Source organism: Harpia harpyja, chromosome 19 (assembly GCF_026419915.1).
Source record: "Harpia harpyja isolate bHarHar1 chromosome 19, bHarHar1 primary haplotype, whole genome shotgun sequence".
In the NCBI taxonomy this organism is placed as follows: Eukaryota; Metazoa; Chordata; class Aves; order Accipitriformes; family Accipitridae; genus Harpia; species Harpia harpyja.
The window spans coordinates 255,353-279,827 of record NC_068958.1 but is presented as its reverse complement, the minus strand read 5'-3'; the positions used below and the strand labels follow the sequence as shown (position 1 = coordinate 279,827).

The 24,475-nt window shown below is 37.0% G+C and overlaps 2 protein-coding genes across 9 annotated transcripts in view; one reads left to right on the top strand and one right to left on the bottom strand.

Annotated features, from left to right (window-relative positions):
• RALGPS1 (Ral GEF with PH domain and SH3 binding motif 1) overlaps nucleotides 1–24,475 on the top strand; it is a 133,613-nt gene that overhangs the window by 47,603 nt on the left and 61,535 nt on the right. The gene's annotated exons all lie outside the window — the stretch shown is intronic.
• ANGPTL2 (angiopoietin like 2) lies at nucleotides 300–23,806 on the bottom strand. Of its 2 annotated transcripts, XM_052815987.1 has the most exons (6): nucleotides 23,195–23,806; nucleotides 16,881–17,023; nucleotides 13,208–14,064; nucleotides 2,978–3,171; nucleotides 2,464–2,734; nucleotides 300–1,951 (listed from the first exon to the last, which is right to left on the bottom strand). In XM_052815987.1, exons 3-6 carry the CDS (start codon nucleotides 14,013–14,015, stop codon nucleotides 1,752–1,754), a joined length of 1,473 nt encoding a protein of 490 aa, XP_052671947.1. In that variant the 5' UTR covers nucleotides 14,016–14,064; nucleotides 16,881–17,023; nucleotides 23,195–23,806; the 3' UTR covers nucleotides 300–1,751. The 2 variants fall into 2 exon arrangements, with proteins under 2 accessions (XP_052671947.1, XP_052671946.1); XM_052815986.1 differs by lacking the exon at nucleotides 16,881–17,023 and having other exon boundaries at nucleotides 23,195–23,803.

The following is a 24,475-nucleotide window of genomic DNA, read 5'->3' as shown; positions in this document are numbered from 1 at the left end:
GTTTTCCCAAGTCCAGTAGATAAACCAGTGGAAGATGAAGTTTGAATACTGTTTGAAAATTTTGGGGTTTTCATATGACCTACAAAAAGTTCTTCCCCCTTGGGTTGTGTAGAAATTCAGTGTTTTTCTCAGCTGAAAATTGCTTTGCTTTTGATGTTGCAATATTTAGACACTTCACACACATTAATAGTAGTTGTGTGTAAGAGTTGATTTGTATCATGAGGCAGAGTTGTGTGACGTTAAGTATATATCTTCTTTGCTATGAGTAATCTGAACTAAAACAGGATGAAATCTGAACGTGTCAAAATAACATTTGTTGCTTTATTAAAGGATTACAATATTACAGGGGTAATCTAATATATTAATAACCCTACTTTCAGTTATATACAACACATGCTACATCACACATCAGTTTAATGCACATCATACTGTTGTAAAGAAGTGATGAGGTAATAAGGGAAAAAGTGTGCAAGCATGTGCACACAAATGCACAGTAAGTATCATACAGGCTTACTGAAAAAAAATTGAACTTCTAGAGGCTTTTGCTCTCCCTCTTATATGCATTCTTTAACATATTTTTCATAGTAGCTGCTGTTTTGAAATGGGTGTTATAACAATCTGTTCTAGAAACCTGTCTCAGAAGAATATTAGAATTATTCCAGTCTGTGTTTCATAGTTGTGACTGACCTCTAAATATAGATGAGTAAATCTGTTTAATAATTTGACAGTAATATGTTATAATTGTGAAATATGGTAAATATAACTTCTCTTGGCTACAGGTAACTTCTTTATATAATTTTCATCTACTGGCTAAGGATATTAAATAGCTTATATATTGGTATCCATCATTTGCCTGCAAAGTTGGATAGTCCCTTTAATTTATATCCAGCCATTTCTGATTACAGAGGCTACACAGCAGGTAATGACTGAAGTCAGGTACAAAATACTGTGACAGTTGTTGCGTAGTATAACATGTTGGCTATACAGCATGTTATATCTGTTGTAAATCTGGATTAATTTCCATATGCAGGTAGCTACTTCATTTTGGTAAGAAAAATCATTAGGGTTTTTAATCTAAAATATTTGAATCAAACGTAAATTCTGATTTATAGGAGCAGATTATTAAAAATGCTCAAAGTGAAGGGGAAAGGCTGGATTTATCACAACAGTAATGGTTTGAGTATCTGCTCTCAAAATCAAATTATATAGTACTACCTTTATTCATGGCAGTTAACAAAGATTAAATCGGAATAATCACACTAATGTACATATACCAGCTACACAGTTCAAAGGATACAATTTCCTGTGTCAAATGGTTGCTCATAATAATAATAATAAAACTCTTGCTGTACAGTTTGTAATATTTCCTGTATTTGAGAATATTTATACATAATATAACATACAAAAATATTTAAATGTTGTGGCAGTATTTTTACCATCCAAACTTAATTTACAGGGAATAAAAACTGGAAAGTTATCTACAGTCCATCTAAACTGCCAGTTCTAAAAGGCTTAATATAACTACTTTGAGTACCAAGAGGTGTTCTGAACGTTACGTCATTTCAGTTCCTTTTTTTTCTTCAGCTTTTTTTCCCTGGAATGATTCTTGAAAATATAATATACAAGCCCTCACATGTTAGCAATAAATGTACAATATCTTACATTCCTCATTTCTGAAAAGATAATTCCAGGTAATAACATCATAGCTTTACATGATTTTTAGAATAAGACAGCAAACCAAGAGAATTATTTCAGTGGAATGTGTTGGGGTTAGGTCTTATCATCATAACAACTTTCTTTAGTGAATATGATCCCCCCCGGAATTCAGCCCAGTATACACCATCCTGATACCGACTGCGGTAGTGTCCTCCACGATACCAAACTCCATTGAGATTTGAATGAGCACATGCATTGTACCACCATCCTCCCTTCTGGTAATGAGCACAATTACCTGCAAAAGAAAGCTCCGATTCAGTCTTAGGAGTAAATGAAAATTCTTACAGCAAGCAAGCAAGCAAGCTAGCAAGCTAAGCACAAAACATTTTTTTTTTTTTTTTTTTTAAACTGTGTGTTTATACATGTAGATATTATGTGGTACGAGGTGAATTTAGGCTTCTTCAGGAACTAGCTCTGTAGTTAGGTTCTACAGATAGACTCAGTAGTGTTACTCTCCCTTGCTGGAAAATTTGTTTGCATTACTGTCTCAAATAACTCCCCATAGCATATTTTACAGAAATGATAAATATTTCAATGAGAATTTTTGTTTCAGTGTTAGTACATATAAGGGTTGACACATCAGTTTGTGCTTCATAAGGTACTAATTGACAAATCTCTAAAAATGTAATTTCTTTTTTGTGTTTGACCATAAGTATTTTTCCTTTTTAAAAAAGAAGGGGAAAAAAACCAAAAGGGGGCGGGGAGGTGGGAGCAAAAAAAGCAAGGCAGCTGAAAGGGACCTTGTACCTGTGTATACATCATGGTCCCGGTCCAGCGTGGTGAACTGTTTACCATTGTGCCAAGTGAAAGAATCTCCCGCATTGCCATTGTAGCGTCCCAATCTCAACTTGTAATATTCGCTTTCTGGCTCCAGTCTGAAGCTAGCATACTCAGCAAATACTTTTCGACCTGACCAGTCTTCCATTGTTATGAGCAGTTTGTAGTTGCCTTGATTTGTTAACCAATAAATATTTTCTAGTCCGAGCCAATATTCTCCATCTATATTACCGAATCCTTGCTGTAAAGGAAGCAAGAGAAGCATGTTAATATTAATATTGTGCATCTGTTTTAGTGGTAAATCTGAGTGTATTCTTAAGTAGAAAACCACAGTAATTTATTTTATAGACTTCCTCTTCTTGTGTGGAACACACAAGTTCCTTTTCAAGTAAGCTGTTGGCCAGACTCTAAAATCACCTTTTAAATTAACTTTACCAATAATTTTTAGAGGGTAGAAAACATTAAACTGCTCACTTGTCCTAACCTTGTATGTCTCCCAGTTCCTGAAAAAGTTGACAGATCCATCCAGCCGTCTCTGAATGACTGTCCAGCCACCAGGGTCATGCCGTTGATCACACCAGACCTGCATAAGCTGGTTTGTGTTTTCTGGTTTTACAAGATAGATGGAGCTTGTATCATGGCCATCTTCTAATGCTTGTAGACAGTCTCTCCAGGGCCCTGTGTCAAAACAGGACTCTGCATCAAAAGGCAATCGAGCATATCTTTAATGCAAGGCAGTATTTGAATTGGTAGCTTTTTACAGTAGATTTGCTTTTGCTGAATAGTGCGTTTGTTTTTCCTCTTATTGAAGGTGCGGTGTCCACTAAGTGTTTTCAAACAGATTAATTTGTCGTAACTTTTATTTCCAGAACATTTCACAATGAATTAGTGATAAAGGTAGATTTAGTTAGTTAGTTAAAAGCAGCTGCACTTAAAACATTGATTATATCTTCAAAGAAACTAAATATAAATGACTCCATGGATAAGTATGAATATTAATTAATTAATATTAATAATTTCCTTTAGAAATCAAAATGGTAAGTTTGACTTTGTTTCTGTCTTTGAGAAATTCAGCTTTTTAGATCCCCAAAAATGTCATTGGCATGGACATTAGCAATGGAACCAGCAACATAAATTAAGAATGTAGGTGTTACTCTTGCCACCTTAATAAATGACAACACAAAATAGAAATGTAAGATTTGTAAGATGGAGTGCCTGCTTACATAGTGAGAGAAATTTTAGATAAATGAGAAGATAAAATACTTCATATTCACAGGAATTACAGATAATGCTCTCCTGTTTTCAGGAGAATGCATTTTTTTCCTTGAGTTTAGTAGAGCCCATAAAGAGCTTACTCTTTTTGAAAGTATCTTACGTTAATGATTTTTAAAGAAATTTTATCCAATGGGAAGATAGTTAGATTCCATTTTTATGAGTCTGAGAAATTTAGATATAAAAGATTTAGGAGTCTGTGTTGATATCTGCAGATAGTCTCCCCCAGCTGCTTCGCTGCCGAAGCAGAAGAGTGAAGTCAACAAGAATCCTCAGTATTAGAGACCCTTGATTGATTTTTACCCCACACACAAACACTGAAGGAGGAAGGCTTGTCAGATCATCTCGTGAGGAGTCTTAATGAAGCGTATGTTGCTACCAAGAGTAATTTCTCTTGTAAATTATTTCAGTTCATCTACCCTTTTTCATAATTCACTGTCCAACACCTGGCAATGGTAGTGCTACCCTTGTACTCAGTAAATGAGTTAGTAATAAATTTGTTTTATAGAAACAACCTTGGTGTTGTGGGAGGTTGGGGGTTTTTTGGTCTTTTTAACTAGTTAATCAAAAAATCAGTGTGCCAAGAGGCAATCCAAGTTGTTGGTCTGTGGCCATGCTGTGTTGTCCTTGTTTCCTTAGTCATATTCACAGACTAGGAGTGCTGCTTCTAAGCCCCTTCTACATTTCTGTTGTGGCTAACTGTTCAGATTTCTGGCAATCTAGATGTAGATGCAGTACTCAGTGACACACTTGCATGGCTTATTATGAGAGGTTGAAGAAGATAAATGTAATGAGTGCTGGTAATTTAAATTGCTCTTGTTTATTTTATCACAACGTGTACGTAGTGGCACTTAACTAAAAACAAAAAAAGAACTTGTCTGTTCAGAGTCATTATTGAAGAAACTCCTAAAATAGTCAACCACAGATCTTTGATCTTGTCTTCATAAAAATAAATATATAGCAGTATATGATGTAGTGTTTACAGCTTTCTAATCTTGAAGTTTCTTTCTAGGCCCCGTGGCAACAGTGCTCTACGGTACATGATTCTTTTCTCTGAAAGTGCTTTAAGATGAACATAAACTATTATAAATACTTCAAAGCAGAGTTTGCTACTACTTTTCCATGACAGATGTTTTTTCGTCAGATACTAAACTTTCCAAAATTTTGACTAAGGTGTTTAGTCTAAGATTTGTCATCTGCCGTCAGAAATGAAAGGGAACATACTGAAGACAACTGGCCCCAGCACAGATCTCTGTAAGACACCACGGTTAACTCTGCCTCATGAAAAAAATACTTAATAATTAAGGGATTTTTATCATTTATTTATGTGAGGCTCTTTGTACTTTGTAGCAGCTTTATTTAAACACCTTTAGTAAGAAACCTGTTCAGTGCTTTCTGGAAATACATAGGGACTGTATATCAACCAGAACTCTATCTGCATAGGCACTGAGCCCTTCAAATATCTCTAAAAGTGATATCAAATTGGTATTACAAAACCCAAGTTGATTCTTATTCAGGGTGATTGGATGATGGTACATAATTCAGATTTGTTTACTGCTTGTTATACTGTTCTTAGCATATTTTCTATCAATTAGTGGATTTTTTCTTTTTTTTTCAGTGTCACATTTGCCACCTCTCATTCCTCACATACTAAGGCAATTTTTGGTGAGAGACTACACAGTAGTTAATTGTTTCGTATTCGGTTTCCTTTAGAACTCTTGGGGAATGTGCTTTACTCTCTGCAGTTTGTTAGTATTCACTTCTTTCATTGGCTTTATAACCTCTCTACCAACATTTCAGTTTGAGATAAATCCTGCAGAGTATCCTCTTTGCCATTAACCTAGTCAACACAGGAACCTCAAAGTGTCCCCTCAATGAATACTCATATCAAAATGAATTTAGATTTTCAACTGTTGCCTTAATTTCTCTGACTATATCTTTTTATCTTTCCCTATAAACTTCTAGTCACGCTTCCTGTTCCTGATGTGTTAGAAAACAGATTTATTATGCCTTTTTTTCCTTTTGCAAGTCGTTCTTAAGATTTTAATGTGTCTCTATATTTAACCTGACTCTCTATGTTCTTTTCTTATTTCCTGATTTGTACATGGCTTTAGTGCTTTGATGTTGTCTTTTCTTACAATACTGCTCTTTTACCAAGCTGCTTAACCATGACAAGATTTGCTGGTCTTCTCAAAGTCTTTTATTTTTGGATGGATGGATAGGTCTGAATTTCCAGTAGGGTATCTTTAAATAGTCTCTATGGTACTTGAAAACATTTTACCTTTTCAGTTAACACTTCTAGTTTATGCATTGGTGTTACAATATTCTGCTATTTTGTGTCATTTGTGTCTCCAAATTTCTGATTGGCTATCAAATCTTGCTAACCCCCCCAACTATCTAGTTCTTGGAAATTTTTTTTGTTTGTTTTTGTTTGTTTGCTTTTGTCTCTTTGGGTTTTGGGGGGGGGGGTTGTTTTGTTTAAGTGGTAATATTTGTTTAGAAGCATATATATGTTTGGCTTAGCCTCACATATATATTTTGGTCTAATATTTCTGTGCCCTGTTTAAATAATCTGTCTTTCAGATTACACTTCAGCATTTCTTACTTGAATTTTGTCCACTACTCCTATCCAAAGATTTTACCTGATGGTACAAAATCTGCGTTACTTCACCTAAAGGGTATATCAGTTTAAACCATCTGCTTCATTAAGCCATAATTATCAGTATGAATATATATTGTCTGTGTTCTTATTATGTATGTTCATTTTTGTATACTACTAATGCCTTTTTTGAAAAACTCTGTGACCATATAAAATTAGCAATACACTGTATGTTAATACTGCATTGACCTTAGCATTACTGTTTGCTGTTTATTATTTAACTATTTAACTTTATTTTTTATAATGCAGCATGGATTTAAAATGTTTACCTAAAGGTTTTATCTGGTAGAGTATAATAAACTGGTTGGTGTGCATGTTTTCCTAGGAATAATGTCTTCTATAACAATTGCACAAGAAAACATACATTTCGTAATTGATATAACTAGCTACTAAATGTTTTGTTCCCAGAAAAAGATTGCTGGGTAAGGATGATGAATCAAATTCATTCAGTTTTCACGTTCAACTTCCATTTGTCTTGTGTCTAGTCATCTTCCCATGTTGCATTAGCAAATGTATACAAAGCAAGAGTTTTTTGATAAGCTACTCATGTAAGTCTGTTTTATACAGCAGATGTAGCAGTGCTTCACATAATAGTGTTTGTCCTGTTGTGTGTAGAATTCTGCACTCTAGTAAATTGTTTTTCAGATCTAGTTTAATTTTTGACACTGTGGGCTAAACTTTTTGATGTTATAAACTAACACTCATTGTAGATAAACCACATCTGCTTTTTTGCATGGGCATATTAAAACTTGTAGTCGTTAAGCATTAATGTGTAAAGTAGTTGGGGTTTGGTGAGTCATAGCCCTACATCCCACCCCAAACCTCTGGGTAATAACTCCAAGAAAGGAGTTGTTGTTAGTGTCACAGCTAAACTATTTCATCCTGAAGTCTTTTATTAGGCTTTTAGCTCTTTCATGCAAGTCTGAGGAGCAATGTTCCTCAATAGGACTATAGAAATTTTACTTGGAATTCATATTTTCCTTAGTAGAATGGAGTAAAATACAATTGTAGTTATTTTGAACAATCTCTGTTGTTGACTTTAGGTGACTTACTGGCTATTTACTGATTTTGTTGTTAATTTTTCTGTAGAATTTCAGTGTTGCGTACATGTTCAGTTTTGCAGACAGAATTAAACTTACCTAACTTATTCTTTGGGGCATGAGTGGGAAACAAGAATGCAGAAATAAGAATTCGCAGCAAACTATTTATGCATAAAATTTCAAATTCTTCTACTCGGAATCAAAACCAAGTATTTTTTTACGTTTTCCTTTATTTTTGCAAAGAACCAGCAACAGGAACGTTGGGGTGTTTTGTGTGCCTCATAAAATAAGACTTTCTGGGAAATGCGTGGATCAAAGCATGACACTAGTCCTTGCAGAGAAATTAACTTGTCTGTTACAGAGTGTGTATCTCTCAAATTACTTTATATCCAGTGATGATGCCCACATTTTACAATGCATTCTTTCAGTTTCTTTTCTCTAGAACATTTTACCATGAGACTGAGGTTTTTTAATTTATCTACATCATGTTTTTATGATTTACTGCTAATGTTGTTATGCAGTCATCAGCTTTTGTCATCTTGGAGGCAATAGACTATGATGTCTCTGTTGAAATATCCAATGCTTCAAATATTCCTAATAAATTTTTAACAAGACGCTAGCTATTCTTCTATGCCTTACCTCTCAAATCTGACACTCTATTTTTTGTTATTTGGCTAGTTGTTTTGGCTTACTTTTGTGAATAAGGAGAAAATATTCAGTTGTACATTTAAATCACGCTACACAGTAAATTACAATAGCAGGTAGGGAAAGATACTTCAGACATAACAGGGAAATACTTCTACATGACTGTCTTGTTTTAGATCATAGTCATAATAATGTTTTGTTCTGAAGTACCTTCCTCTGAGTGTAGGCATAGGAGCCTAGTGTCCTAGGATTGCATAAAGTCATTACCGAAAGGGCCACTGCTCTGAAGATTTTAAATTATAAGTAACTTATGAAGTAGGTTGTTTCAGAAGTATTCATGTAGAAAAAAGATGAGCACTTTATTTTATGGTAAGTGATGTGTGTAGAACTCTCTTAAGTTGGTTAAATTCATTTCTGTGGCAGTTCTTATGCTCTCCAATTCAGATTGCTGTTTTGTGACTGAGGTAAATGTGACTGCCAGTCATATTATTGGTTGGCCAGCAATAACAGATATTGCCCCTTTTAAAAAAAAAAAATTGGGGAGCAATTGTGTAAAATTTCTCTATAGTGTATGTGCTGCTGTTAGGAGAAAAGGACAGTTCTTTTACTAGATACATCTGTCTGGTAATTAGTGTTTTTATAATAATAAAATGTAAATCTTCCTTCTGAAGTATAAGCATACTTTACAAACAATGGTCATCTTATCTTCCCTTGAAAAAGTGAGAGCATCCTGACTTTCAGATAGGTAGTTTTGATAAAATCACCTCTAGGGAGTCAGGCAGGCCTTTGAGACATAGTACCTTTGTAACCTGAACAGTACCTGTTCACTGGCACAAATGTATTTAGCTACAAAAATACTTTTGTAGTATTGGATGTACAGGATGAAGACAGAGCTGTATAATGAAGAGACCACACATTTACGTTTACTGTAAAGACCAGAATAGGTTTTGATAACCGATTGTGTGAGGTGTATTGTATCGCTTTGGACTTGCACCCACCTTTGCCAAGTTGAAGAATGTGAAATAAGTTTTTAAAATTGTGTCTGTGATTTTGCTAACCCAAACCACATGATTACTCTCCCAACCCTGTCTTTTTGTCTTGCATCTCCTAAATTTCTGTCTTCCGCAGTCATTAATTCTGTTTGGATTCTTTAAAAAATTCTCTAATCGTATTTTATTTCTTGACCTTAACTCAAACAATTAAGTTGTACTAAACAAAATATTTTCTCCAATTTTTTTTTTCATGTGTAATTTAAAAAAAAGAAAAGGGAAGGGGGCTAGGATTAGAATCATAGAATGGTTTGGGTTGGAAGGGACCTTTAAAGGTCATCTAGTCCAACCCCCCCCTGCAATAAGCAGGGACATCTTCAACTAGATCAGGTTGATCAGAGCCCGTCCAACCTGAACTTGAATGTTTCCAAGGATGAGGCATCTACCACCTCTCTGGGCAACGTGTGCCAGTGTCTCACCACCCTCGTCGTTAAAAATAATTTCTTCCTTATATCTAGTCTGAACCTACCTTCCTTTAGTTCAAAACCATTACCCCTTGTCCTATCACTTCAGGCCCTGCTAAAAAGTCTGTCCCCATCTTTCTTTTAAGTCCCGTCCCGTCCCCCCTTTAAATATTGAAAGGCCACTATAAGGTCTCCCTGGAGCCTTCTTTTCTCCAGGCTGAACAATCCCAACTCTCTCAGCCTTTCCTCACAGGAGAGGTGCTCCAGCCCCCTGATCATCTTCATGTCCCCCCTCTGGACCTGCTCCAACAGGTCCATGTAATTGCTCTTATGAATTAGAGTTTCATCTAATTCTGCTTTGCACTGATATTTTCACACTGCATAATGTTTCACAGAATGAGATGTCATATTCCAAGCTCTTATATATGTCTTTTATGGATTTGGTGAGACTCAGTAATCATCCATAGTGCTTAATGGGGAACAGGAAGCTTGGATCCTTGTAGCTTTTAATTAATTTAAAATCATTAGTACAAATCAAAGGGAAATGAGATTTGGTTTAAAACAGTGAAGTAACTTAAGCCTCACTTTCTCTGCAGTTTATGTGCATAATTAACTTAAATGTTGTTTGGTTTTTGATACTTGTTGCCTGCCTCTTCCAGTGAGTTACCAACTTCCAACTGTATCTGTTGGGAGAAGAATACAGCAGATAAAAAATATATAGCAAGCTTTTGGAGTCTGTTAGGGATAGGTTTTTCATAGATATCTAAAATAGAGAAAGCAAAAAAACATGGAATAGATTACATTTGATCCTAGTAAGTAGGGAAGAACTGATTGAAAATGTGAAATGGAAAGCAGTGTAGGTGATCTTGATCGTGAAGTAATGGAGGCCACAGTTCTTAAGAAAGGAAAGTGAAAAGCAAAACAAAGAAAATGAACTTAAATACAATAGACGTCAGCAAAATCAGAGAATGTGCAGAGAAAATGCTTTAGACAGTTAGTCCAAGAGAAGAGTTTACAAGTTTGTTAAAAAGTCTCTGAGGACATTGCAATAGATTTTGCTATTGTAGAAGGCAGCTCGGGAAAACGGTAAGAAACTGACCTGGCTAAATCATGACCTTTCCAGTAGCTTTGAAAACATGAAGAAAGCTCAGATTAAGTAGATGCTAGCTCAAAGTATTAGGCATGGCTGGTTGTTCGTGGGGGTGGTTTGTTTATTTGTTTTTAACAAAACAACCACCAAAAAAACCCCAAAAAAACAAGTGTGGACAAAATGTACAAAATGAAATAAAGCTACTGAGAGTAGTAAGACTGTAGTAAGTCTGTGATCAAGGGAAAATACTGGTCTGCTACTTTGTGAGGAAGGAGAGCTGTCAACAGATTAAACTGAGAAGGCATTTAATATTTTTCTTCCATTTTGCTTCAGTTTTCATTGCATAGGTTGGCTAGGATCAGATGGTGAGTACAGCCACGAGCTTTGGCAAAGGTTGAGAACTCAAGACACAGTACAGAAAGGATTGGATAAAATATAGGTGGATTTTTTTCCAGTGGCTGGGCAGTTGTGGTGGTGGTGAGTTTTGTTTGGTTTGTGGCGTGTTGGTTGTGGGTATGGGGGGCAAGGGATGTGTTTTTGTGGGTTTTTCATAGTTCATTCCAGACACCTGGCTGAACCATCATTTACAGCATTAATTGTGGAGAGGGATTCTGTTTGAGATGTGCTTTGTGAGTGAAGAACATTCTGGAGGATGAGGAAAAGGTACTAAATGTTCCTTGCCCCAACAGAAAGGTGGGGAGAGGGGAGGAAGATACCCTGGAAGTGAAAGGTTAAATAGCTTAACTTCAGTTGCTGGAAATTTGCTTGAACAAATCAAAACTGCTGCAAACAAGAAAATAAGGAGGGAAATTAATATTATAATGGATTTGTGCAGCAGAAATGTGGGACTTCTTTTTCTGGTTAGTTATATAGATAAGGGAGAAGTAGCAGATGTCAAATCTTATCTTAGTCATGGACTTTGGAAGGCATCTCTGGAGATCAACATGAAAAATAACTGGATAAGCAGCACTTCCTCAGGTGAGGGTCTAGGGGTTCTACAGCGTTGCAAGTTGGTTATCAGTCAATGTTTTACTTTGCAAAGAACGAAAATGCTGTAAAAGTACTATACACATGAAGTAACTTTTCTATTCTGCTATGTGATGGTGAAGCCTCAGCTCCAGTTTGGGTACTTAAAGGAAAGAGGAGGGTGTGGACCAATTAATGAGTTTTCAGAAGAGTGTAAGAGGAAGGGGAAGGGTCTTAAAAGAACACTCGAAAGACATTTCACTTACAGAAGGGTAGGGAAATACTGTACTAAGCTTGAACCTACTTTGAGATCAAAGTCAAAATGTAATTATTGAAGAGGCCATCCTGTAGTGTATTGCTCCAAAGAAATTGTAGTAGACCTGATTTTCTCTTGATTAACATAGAACATTAGAATCATGATATTTTTGGCTGAGGTTCTGCATGCCACAACACAAGCTTTGGTGAATTAATCTCTGGCAATATTGTGAAATAACTGCTTTGTAGCAAAGTGTTTTAGAGACTGTGTTTAGACTGAAACACCTGCTCAGGTTTCTTTCATTGTGGATATTTCCATGGAGAGATGTTTTTTGTTTTTTTGTTTTTTTTGTTTTTTAAATGTGGCAGTTGCATTATTTGATGATTCTTAAGAGTTTGACAATGTCCTTTGGAAAATGTTACAAATAGTCTTGGAATATATTCTGAGTGCAGTTCATGAGCTTTAGTTTCAGATGTCTGTGGGTCCCCTATCTTTTTCTGAAGCAAGTACATGTTGCCCACACACTGAAGAACAGAATTCTCTTGTATGGGACACATAATACTTGAACTATTTTTTTTAAATATGTGGGACCATAGGTGAAACTGGATTCTTTACCTGTCATTTCTTTATTATGTAGATCAATTGATCTCTAATGCGATTTCAGATGCCTCTAATCTTGCTTATGGCAGAACTCCCAAGACTCTTAATGAGGGCTGTATAATATCCCTTACTATTCCACCACTTGCTTCCCTTTGCTCATGTCTTAAGAGTGCAAGTGCCCTGTGTGAGGTACAGAGCAGATACGTATTCCTTTTTGAGTTACACAAGCACAAAAATTATCACATGCTAGATCAACAAACTTGTAATAACTTCATAAATCTTTACACAAAAAGTGTCAAACCCCTTCAGATGTCATGAATTTTAGCAGTTTGGTCTTGGGCACAGGTGAATAAAATTTAGATGGTTGACTGTTGATTAGTAATAGTTTTCTGCAGCTCCTTTATCTCATACATGTAATATAAATGGTGGGTTGGTCTTGGCAAAGTAACATGAGAAAACTCTGTGGGGCTATTGTGTCCGAATCTGTTAGACATTCAGAGTTCATTTTTTTGCTTTCTTTTTGTGCTTGTACTACAACATGTATATTAAAAATACACAAGATAGATACACAGACAACGTCAGATCTAAGAAATCTCAGTTAGTTCAAAGTAATTAACTTGCATTTATTTTGCTAAATAAATAAATTCTGTCTGCATTTTTGATATTACAATTAAAATGTTGTCCACTGCATATTAGCATAAACTAATGTAGACATATCAATAATATTACTTACCAGATGGTTTATCAGTTGAAGTTGGAATACTAGTAACTGCAGGCATGGTTGGTAAGGTAGGTGGCAGAACCTTTAAGTTCTGATCACTCTGAATCTCATTAGTAGATATCTGGTTAATAATGCGATTGTAAGTAGGAGGCTGGTACACTTTATTTGGTGGCTGTGGAGTTTGTGGCAGTGGCTTTACAGATGGCATTCTTTGACAGTGTTCTTCCAGTTGGGCAATTATTATTGACTGATTATTGGCAATTGACATCAAATGTTGGTACTTGTGCTCTAAGTCTTTGTATTTGTTTGCAAGCTGCAACATATCTGCAGTTTGGTTCAAAATCTTATTCTCAAGCTGAGAAAGTTCTAAGGCATTGTCACGTTTTCGGATAATTTCATGTAGTAACTGCATATAGAGTTGTGTGACACGAGAATTCATATTTCTGCTCTCTTTTCTTAAGAGTTTAACCTCATTAACAATCCCACCATCCACCTCTACCAGTTGCTGGAGAGTTTCTATTTGTCTCTTTTGTTTAAGTAGTTCATTGTTAAGTAACTGTAATTCTTGTTTATTTACCCTGTTTTCAAGTAGAACTTCAGGCTCCTTAGAATTAACACAAATGGCACCTGTCACTCTCTGTTGAGGTACAATAAAGGTGTAAGTGCATTTGTCCTGTGGGTCACTGGAACGCTTATATCGGTTCATATAAATGAATTCTTGTTCTGTTTCCTCGTCATTGCCTTCAAATTCCTGTGTTTTGCTTGCAGTAGCTCCCACAACAGTTATTAGCATTAAACAGATGAATCTTCTTGTCATCATGATCCTCTAGTTCTGGTCAAATATTCTTCTGCAAATAACTTTTTAAACTCTGTTTTAAAATAAATTTAACAGTAAGTAACAAATAGGAAATCAATGCAAACTTACAACTGATAATCTGTTCTAAAACTTACAAAATATTGCATAGCAACTAGCATGTCTGTGTACAAATGAGATATTTTTCTTGTCCAGCATGAACTTATGTTGGCTGAAAGGGACATCATGGGGAATAGTATCATTCTATGGCCAGAACCGTAGTTACTAGCTGATAGTTTGTCTAAAGCCTGCCAAGAACCACAAGAAACTAAGTAATAAATACCACGATTTGAAGAGTCCTTTCTTCCAGGCAAGTACCACAAAACTTTCCAAGATTGGTGTTTCCATTTAAATATGAATTACATTTTCATTTCTTACAGTTACAAATATAACCTTTAAATGTAAACAGAATGTAAGTTAATATGTGCTGTTAAAAGTTCTAAAAATATCAAATAGCTCATTTGCAGTATTTTATAACTGCATGCGTATTGCAGGAGATATAGCTTAGGTGAAATGTAACAATTTTACTTTAGTCAGCAATAGTGAACCTCAGAGTTTAAAAAAAAAAAAAAGGAAAAACTTACTCTACATTAGTCCTTAATAATCATAAATTAAGAACTCTACTGCCCAAATATCACAGACAGTAAAATCTGTTGTTTTTCCAGACTAGTAGAATTTACAACTAAAATATTTATCGTGACTCTCACTGGACATTGTCTTTACACTCAGCCTGGTCATTTCACTTCATAGTCTCTTCTTGGAAGGGGAGAAACACATGCATATGTGCATGGTGGACAAAGAAGACCCCAGCTATTAAAATTAGCTAGTAGTGTTTATTGACATACTGCAACAGTAGCCTTTTGGTGAAATTACGCTTAGTTCTCAGAGCAGATTCATATTCAAGGTGGAAATTTCAGGCCATCACAATCTCTTAAAAAATAAGTCAATACCAGAACTTCATAGGCAACAGTTGTCTTGGAAACATGAGCTTAGCATTGTCACTACTGCCAGGAATGCCCTTATCACAAATCACTCTCTTATCAGCTGCTTGAACAGCACTTTGATATCGTGTATTTCTAACAGCTTTTTGTTGTTGAATTTTAATAGGCATGTGTATATATAACCTAGTTTTCTTAAAATAAATAAGGGGGGGGGCAGTATGGAGCTTTTTCAGTGTATAAAGCCTGCTTGATACTTTTTAAATCAAGGTGGTGTTACCATCATATTTTTCTTTGCTTGTAAAACATTGCATGTGGAATAACTATTCAGTGTTTAAATAACTGTCACCTTACTCCTTGGTCATCTTCAGTACAATGAAATTTTTTAAATGATGTGAAATGATAGTAACAGCTGTGAGAAACTGGCATGACTCCAGCTGAGCGCAACCAACATGGATAGGTAGATGCTGGCAGACATGATGTATGAGGGGCAGCAGAAAGAGCTAGGTTTGTTTAGCCTCCAGAAGAGAAAGTGAAGGAGACATTTGACTGCTGTCTTCAACTACTTAATGGCTGTTTTTAGAGAAGATGGATTCTTTTTGGAAGTGTGCAGTGACAGTGTAATGGTCAATGGATACAAATTGCCTCAGAAAAAATTCGTTTGGGTTTTTAGAAAAAAAGAATTTCACAATGAGGGTGACCAAGGACTGAGCAGTCACCAAAAGAGGTGGTGAAATCTCCATTCCTGGAAATATGTAAAGTTTTGATTTAGGCAAGGCTCTGAGCAGCCTGATCTAATGTTGAAATTAGCCATGCTTTGCAAGACAAAGGTGAGGTCCCATCCAATCTGAACTGTTCTATGATCCTAGGCAGCTGCTGACTTCTAAGAAATTTTTTTTAGAGTATCAAGGTAATGATAGATATGCATGCTTAAATAATTATTCATACTAAGAAGAAATACGGTTGTCAGTCATTCACATTTTTCTGTTGTTTTGAAATAAACCATAGAAGTTTCTGTAAATGCTTCTGTAAATGATTCAAACAAAAGTGACCAGGACTTGATCCTTCTTAAAGTTTTTGGATATACATTTTTGCCTCAGTTTCTTATTTGGAATAAACTCATTTTCATTTTGCAAACGAAAAGAAATTGTGCTTTACAGAACTTGTCAAGAATCTTGAAAACTTGTCAGATAAAAGTTGGGAGTTTGACATGGTTTCTGTAAGTAAAGGAATGTTATTTGGAGCCCTGGAAAACAGGGAACATAAATTCACCCCAGACAGCTTTAACTTGCATAATCAGCATTTGCACAGCAGGTCACACTTAGAAACCCTGGCAGTTTTCCAGGCCTCATACTTCTGCACAGATGGACTGTTTTTGCAAATGTCTCACCTACATATAGGTGTAAAATGGGTTTTATTTCACTGTTTGAATTGAAATATCTCTTTCCCCCCTCAAAAACTGTAATTATTGTGACCACTGAAAAGAAACTGATTTTTTTCTTCAGAGTTCACTTGTGTCTTTGTTACAGCATCTCATGTCTTTAATTGAGCACAGGATTTGGGGTGCACGTTCTTTTCCAGGCTGAAGAAATAGAGTAACACATAACAGTTTGATTTTTTTTTTCCTTCAACTTTTTTAAGAACTGTTTAAGAAAAAAATGGAACAGAGTTCATCAGCCTCATCTTAACACAGCAGTTCAAACATCTTTCACAATAAAATAGAATAGACTATTTCTGTTGGAAGGGACCTACAATGATAACGTAGTCCAACTGCCCGACTAATTCAGGGCTGACCAAGTTAAAAGCATGGTATTAAGGGCATTGTCCAAATGCCTCTGTCCTGGTTTCAGGACGACAGCCTCTTAAACACTGACAGGCATGGGGCGTCGACTACCTCTCTAGGAAACCTGTTGCAGTGTTTGACCACTGTTTGCAGAAGGTAAGCCATCAGTGAATGACATCAGCATGATTAGACTGTGCTGAAATGCTTCTCTCTCATGATCTTGCCTGCATGTCACCTTTTCTAAGGTGTTCTTCCTATAAGAAAAAACATTGGAAGGAAAAGTACATTGGTAAGAGAATGCTCCTGTACAAATAGAAACAAGAACCATAGTGTCTTCAGATGTCCTTCTTCCTGCAGAGTCTGTTTATGAAGTGATCTCTTAAGTCTTTTATTGTCTGTATTTGTTCAGCTAAAAAATAAAGTGTTCAGAATGAGGCCTATTTGTTGCATATTGTGATGGACTACATAACATAAATGGCATTTCTTCTTTTCTGCAGTTGGATTCAAATGAAGTTCAACATACTTGTTTGAACAATTCTCAATGATTAATCTTTCAGGGAGAAAAAAGCTTGCTGGAGGAAGTGGGGAGGGAAGCCAGAGAAACAATTTTAAGGAAGGACTTAATGCTTTTTAATATCTCCCTCTTCTTTTTGAGTAGGAGAACATCAGATTCTTAGGACATCAGAATTCCTTCCCATGGGAGAGGAAGATCTTATTTATTTGATGGCTAGCACACTAGCTTTCAGTTTTCTTCTGTTGCACTTATGCCAAGTAATTGCTCATACTCTTCGTACTTAACTAGTGCCGTTGCTTGCTGATCACTCGGTTCTTCCTGTTTCTCTGGCTTGGCCCCCCTCTTCCTCTCCCCTTCTCCCAGTAGCTCTTCTGCAGTGGACTGGGAGGGAACGATATTACTGGGGCCATATTTGTCCCCAGTGCAAAATTCCACTTGGGTAGCTGTAGACTTTTCAACCTCACCATTGCACAAAACTACATGATAGAAAAGCATGCTTTCAGGTTTGGTACAAATTTTCTTCATGACTGGAATACAGCATGTCTGTCTTTTATCCTTGTGCACACTGACAAAACTTCAGCAAACAAGCATACAAACAAAAAACGGGAGAAGTGAAAGCAGCACACTTAAAAAGAAAGATAGGTGTCATTTTAATTAAAAAATATTGAAGTAATTTCATTTCTAGATTGTGGCTGTTCAAGATTTGTGTACTCGTAAAAGCACTTTTCATGGGAGTTGAGTTGGGACAAACTTGCCCTAGTGCAGATGCACCTAAACCCAATTTTGTGTATGTTTAGCCTACCTGGCAGTATATATTGCTTTATTCAGGCAAAATAATATTTTTTTTCTGTTTGTCTTTTGCCAGTGTTTAACTGCATCTGTATGAAGACTTTTGGCGGCATTGTTGTGTGGGTTATAATCATAGTATTTTTCATACTCCTAGCCAGCATAAGCACTTTGGTTAAAATTTCAGTTTGTAGACCAAATGTTGGCCTATCTGTGTATATAACTGGAAGTAGGTAATAATAAGTTGGTTTGTTTGCTCATTCATTGTTTCCCCAACTGAGGATGTTCCCATGATCTGGTGAAAAAATGAGGAAATAAACTTTCTGAAAGGGATATCGGATGTTTCAGCATTTGATGTTTTTCCTGTCCCTTAAAGGGAAAAAGTAAATAAAATCTTTCTTCGGCTTTGCTTTGAAATATTTTTCTGTCCTGTACTCTGTCATGCTTATATGGGACTTTTGGTTAGTCAAAATATATTACCTTTTGATTGTTATGAATATCTTGAAATTTATATGTGATATTTCAACAAGACTCGAGTATTTTACCATTTAAAATTATACAGGTGTTTCACATCCTGTAGTTTAATCACCATCGTGATCCTGTAATGATAAAGGTTAAAAATATTTCTATGTGCAAAGTATTACTGTTTGGCAAATGTTCACTTTTTTTTTTAATCAGCTTGCCTTAAAAGGAAGCATTAAAGGTAGCAATGTCAGCATATGGTCTTTTTTTTTTAAGCTACCTATAACAAAATACACATTTCATTGTGGATATTCCAACATGTATACCTTTTTTTATTATTTGCTGGTTCTGATGCCATGCTTCAGAGGGTCTAATTTTTACAAAATAGACTGATTAATTATCTCTTTCATGTTTTATGAAATGTTTTACCTATCCTTGGGATTTTTGTGTATAAAAGAGAATGAAGGTATGTCTCCATCAGATGAAGAATATGACTTATGATAACATAATAAAGTATCATTAAGCTTACTTGAAAATGCTACTGGTAGCCTTTCAATGCTATGGCTGTTTCTGTTGGATGAAATTTGTTCATAAAATAGATGTTTGTAGTATTACTCTGGAAAGAAAGGAGTTTATGAAAGCCTGAGTATATATTGTCAACACTATTGTATCTAGATCTAAAGTGGTTTTGCAATGTTGAGTCTTTCAGCCGCTGAGAGACTGGCATCTTGTCTCTGGGAGTTTATACTATGTTCTTTTTGCAACTACACTTTTCAGTGTTGTGCAAAAAAAAGAGCTGAGACTATAGGAAGACCACTGGATGGTAGCTGAGCACTGAACTTTATTATGCTTTACTTTGGATTACAAGTCAGTTCAAGGAGGAAGTGTTTTGATTTTTAAGGAAGACATCACCTGTACTATAGCATTTTAGAGAAATACAAAAGCAAAATAATGACCTGTGTAAATCTTGTGTGGAAGACCTTAACTAAGACAAATGTGGAAAATAACTGCCTGGATTTCATACCAGAATATAAATTTTGTATCTTAAATCTATTGGTATGGGTTACTCCTACAGATAAGGAACATAAAAGAACCCACTAGGTAAACGCCATAGAATTGCTTCTTGTTGCCGCTCTTGTTTTTCTATATATAGTAAACTGTTATTAAGCCAGAGGACTGTTGGTATGAAAGTGTGATGCACTGAGCTATATAAATGCAGGTCTTGTACAAGTGAGACATGACACTGTGTCTACCCTTGGAGACTACTTTACAGAGAAGGCAATTTTCTGTGCTAAAACTAGGATGTTACACAAGGGGATTTCTGGGGACTTCAGTAACTATTTGAACTGCAGTATAGTTGAATTTATTGCAAAGATAATCTAATTAAAAAAAACACTACCAATTTGGTTTGAGGAGCTAATACATCAGAACCTGGTATATGATGAAGATAGCAGCAATTCTCACTTCAAAAAGTTAGAATAGATTTTTAGTGTCTTGTATGTTGCAGCTCAGGAACTAAGGAGGCATTTTTAGTTCTCTTGGGCTTCAGTTATGATAATCATTGCAAACAAGGTGAAGGAGTAGGTCTCCTGTGCGACTTTTTACACTTAAGCAGGAATGCTCAGTAAGCTGTCAAAATAAAATAGGAATTCTCCATTTAAGTCATATCTTTGGGATAACGATTTGTTGTTTTTACGACAAACTGCTACCATTTTCTATCATTGTCACTCAACCTCCCTAAAAAGGCTCCCAGAGTATTATATCCCTTAGAAAGTCGATGCCAGAATTTGGGGGATTATTTTTTATTATTTCACTCTATTTTCTGTATATAGTTTTATTTCAGTGTCATATTTTCTTGGGGTTTTGGGTTTTTTTTTAATAGGTGACTCATCTCCTTAAAGAGTGGATAGGCAAGGTCCAGCACTCACAATTTATTCCCATCCTTGTAAATTGCTCTGACTCAAGGGTTTGTAGTCTAGAGGTTGGATTGTTAAGAGTGCGTGCAGGTCTAACATGCCAGAATTGAATGCACCATAATTAAACTGATACTTCAGAGCCTTTTAGAAATAACCTAGATAGGTGAAAAAACACATATATAAGAAGGATGAGATATGCACTTTTTGCACAACACTGATACTTTCTAACATTTCCCTGTATGGTTGTTTTGACTTAGAAGAAAAAAGTAGCAGTGATATCCTACATACAGATGAGTTTAGCATAGCAAAACAAATCGCTCTGTTACAAAATTCAGTTCTGTGGGTTAATCAGTTCTTGTGTGCTGGTCATATCTAATATAATGAGGCTAGCAGTCATTTGATGGGCTGGGATCGCTTTTCCTACATACCTTACATGCTATGGTACCTTTTGCGCAGATTCCTCAAGCCTTTAGATATATAAATGAAGGCACATTCACAAAAGGCATAGTGTTAGCTATTACAGCATTTATTCTTGAAAAGATAAACTATTTTATTTGATTGTGAATTCACACATAGTTTGGTAATTGTTCATTCTAAAGAAGGAACATGAAAAACTAGCAACAAATCTTCACTGTTTCTTTAATACTTTTGTCTTTGGTATTAAAAGGAGTTTTTAGATTAGTGCAGTTTTACATTTTAATTGGATTATAAAAGCAAATGGAGCAAGTGTGTCAAAAATGTAAAATCCTACTATAAAAAGATCAGAGGGTTTGGTTTTGTTTTTTGTTAACAAACATTAGTTTTTTGCTTCTGCAGAGTCCTTTGATAGTCAGTGTTTGTGGACTTACAGTTAGCTGGCATGTTCCAGGCACCAGGCCAGTAATATGATCTGGATTTCACAATACCATTGTGATAAGATAGAGAAGCATGAATTTTCTGAAGCTGCTTTCTTTCTTACTCCCTGCCCCTCTTCTCAGAGCTCATGCTCTGTTCTTACTCCTTCTCCCAAACATTCTGTTGCATGGAATTATATTAATCCATCCTCTCAATTTTTCAGGTAGTCTTCATATTTAATGTGATTTATTAATTTTTGCTTTTTCCTAAGGAGAGGTACTTCCACTGGTACAGGTTTTCTTTTAGAATTAACTCGTGCAGTTTCATTTTTAGATGAAGATTACTGCTGTGAAAAACCTGAACACTGATTTTTTTTCAGCTTTGTTAAAAGGAAACAGCAATTCACAGTGAAAATATAGCACAGTAGTATCTATGCCACATGTATTAGGAAAAGCTTTAAAGTTTTGTTTGAAGTTTTAAAGTAAATATAATAGGGGATAGGGAAGGGCTGACACATAATAGCATGCAGTTTCAGTTATGAAAACATGATGTAAAACTAAGTTGAAAAAATTTAACTCCAAACTTCTGGGGGGAATAATGATTTTTGGGTTTTTGCCACTAGTTATTTGATTCCATTGTAAGCAGTGCCACACTGACAGAAACCAATTAATTGCTTAGATACTTTTATTATAATGCATTTTATACTCAGTTTTTCTGTCCACTTAAAATTGTGGTGAAATTCTGGTTCAAGCACTAGTTCATTATTCTTAAAAGGAAATACTTTTTTCACTGAGGGGAATGGATGACTAAAGAAACACTTCAGAATGTGAGAGTTATCTTAATTAGGTCTTGGAGAACTTTTGTTTTGAAATACTATGAAGTGCTGCAAAAAACTTCAAAAGATTATGTATCTTTCGTTGCCATGTAACTTTTTTCAAGTTTTGGCAAAAGATAGGGGTTTTTTAGTTACAAGAAGTACAAATTTTCTTTCTGGATTACCAAGAATTTTAGTCATGTTGTTTGTGGATTGTTCTTTGTGCTTTACTAAAGTTCTGTCATAGATGTGGAATGTAATTATTGAGAGAGCGCACTGCTTTTGTTGTTGCTTCCCTCAACAGTGGCCTCACCTTATTTTCACTTAATCCAATCACTACCAAAAAGTGCTCATACTGTGTGTGCTCATATGTGTGCGTGTACATTGTCCATAACAGCCCTTAAACAGATTCACATTTTAATAAATGTGACTCATTTTGCCCATGAAAAATAGTAGTTAGACCATATAGTAAATATTTAATGCTTACACAATGGTATTCATACATGCTAGGCTCTTTTTTTAAATGAAATTTTTACAAAATCTTTCAAATATTTGTTTTATAGACTCTGTTGAAGTTCCAGGAACTTTTGTATCTCCTTGATCAGACATGAGTGTAAGAAAGACTGAATGGAGATTTCATAATTTTTAACACAGGTAGTCCTTTAGAAAAGTTACCACAGAAATTAGTATGTCCTAGAAAGTCTGTTGAAAAGTATATGCGTTTTCAGTGAGTTTGAGGAAGCGTGAAGCCCAAAGTTACATGTAGAATTAAATAAGATTAAAAGAAGATTTCATATTCTTGAAAATAATGGCAAGGAGGCTTTTCACTGCCTAGCATCATAAAATGTCTCAGCTATCTTTACGGCCATATTTTAGTATGTTTTTTCCTTCCCCCCCCCCCCCCCCCCCCCCCCCCAATAAAAAATGCCCAGGCTTGCTGCGTTCTGTTAGGGAGCAGTAACGACTTTGACAAGCTTACACACTCGCTCCTGCGAGAGTCCGGCTGGCTGGCTTTGCAAAGCAGTCAGTCTTTGGACCCTGAACGGACAAGACCAGCTGCATACTTTAAACGCAATCCATCGGTACTATCCGTGCTTACCCCGTCTCCTTTGGCTTCTTTCTTCGGTCCTTTACAGTCCTCTCACCGAAGGTTTCCAGAACAGCTCGTCCACAGGAGCTGTGACATCTCTCTTGGCTGGTCGTGTCAAAAGCGTAACTCGTCAGTGACCTGACGTCTACAGCTGGGCAGCCCTGTGCGCCGTGCCGGGGTTAGAGAAGGGAGTAACGAGGGGCTCTGCACAATTCCTTTTTTTCTCTTTCTCCCTTTTTCTTCCTCAAGACTTCTCACAGCCTGGCCGCCCGGGCTCGGCCCCGGAGGCGCGGGGAGACCTTCCGCGGGGGAGCGGGCAGAGCTCGACGCTCGCCTTTCAAAGCCTGGAGTCCATCACTCCGCGCGAGGCTGAGGCAGCCTTACTTGAACTTCAGCTCCTTTGTGGCAGGCTTACGTCCTGGTAGGGGAAAGAAACGCGAGCCCGCACCGAGCTGACACGTTCTGGTTGGACAACCTTCCTTCCTCCTCCCACAAGCGCCGGGGATCCACCAGCGGCAAGCGCCCTCGGGCTCCCCCCGCCTCCGACCCCGCCGCCGGCAGCGGGGCTGCCCGGGCCCGGGCGCGGTGACCTCACGGCTGGCGGGGGGCGGGGCCGGGCGGCGGCGGCGGGCGCTCCTCCGCGCCCTCCGCGCCGAGGGGAGCCGGGTTCCGCCGTCGGCCCTGTCGTCACGGCGCTGGCCGCGCTGAGGAGCGGCTTGGCGCGGGGGTTTCTCTCGCTGAAGCGCCGTCGTCGGCCGTCACGAGCTCTGGCTCGCGGCACGAGCCGGAGCGGCGGAACGGCTGTGCCGCTGCCGTGATCGGTGACGGTCCGGCGGGAGAGCCGCCTGCCCGTTAGGTGTGAAAACGTTGATCTGCAGAGTTAGGAAGAAACGCTGGAGAGCCTGTCTGAGGAACGTGGGTTTGGTGTTTTAGCTGGAATGCGGTGTCAGAATCTGTAACTGCGTAGGATTCGTCCCCAAAACGTCCGCGGGGGGGGGGGGGGGGGGCGCGGGGGGGCAGGGCTACTTCCTGCTTAATAATCGCTTCACAGTGTGCTTACTGATGTAGAGAGAGGGAGTGTTTTTCGTCGCAGACGCTGAAGCAGTCTCTGCTAGTTTTTACTGACTGGTCTGGTCCTCCTCAGTGTGAAAAGAGAGACACAGCAAGGCTGCTTTATTCAGGGTAGTGCTGATGCTCTCCATTTTTGCCACTTCCTAGGTCATCCCTAACAGGAAACGGCATGTTCCCAGACATAAAGGAAAACAGAATTGTCCAAATTCAGGCAAGCTC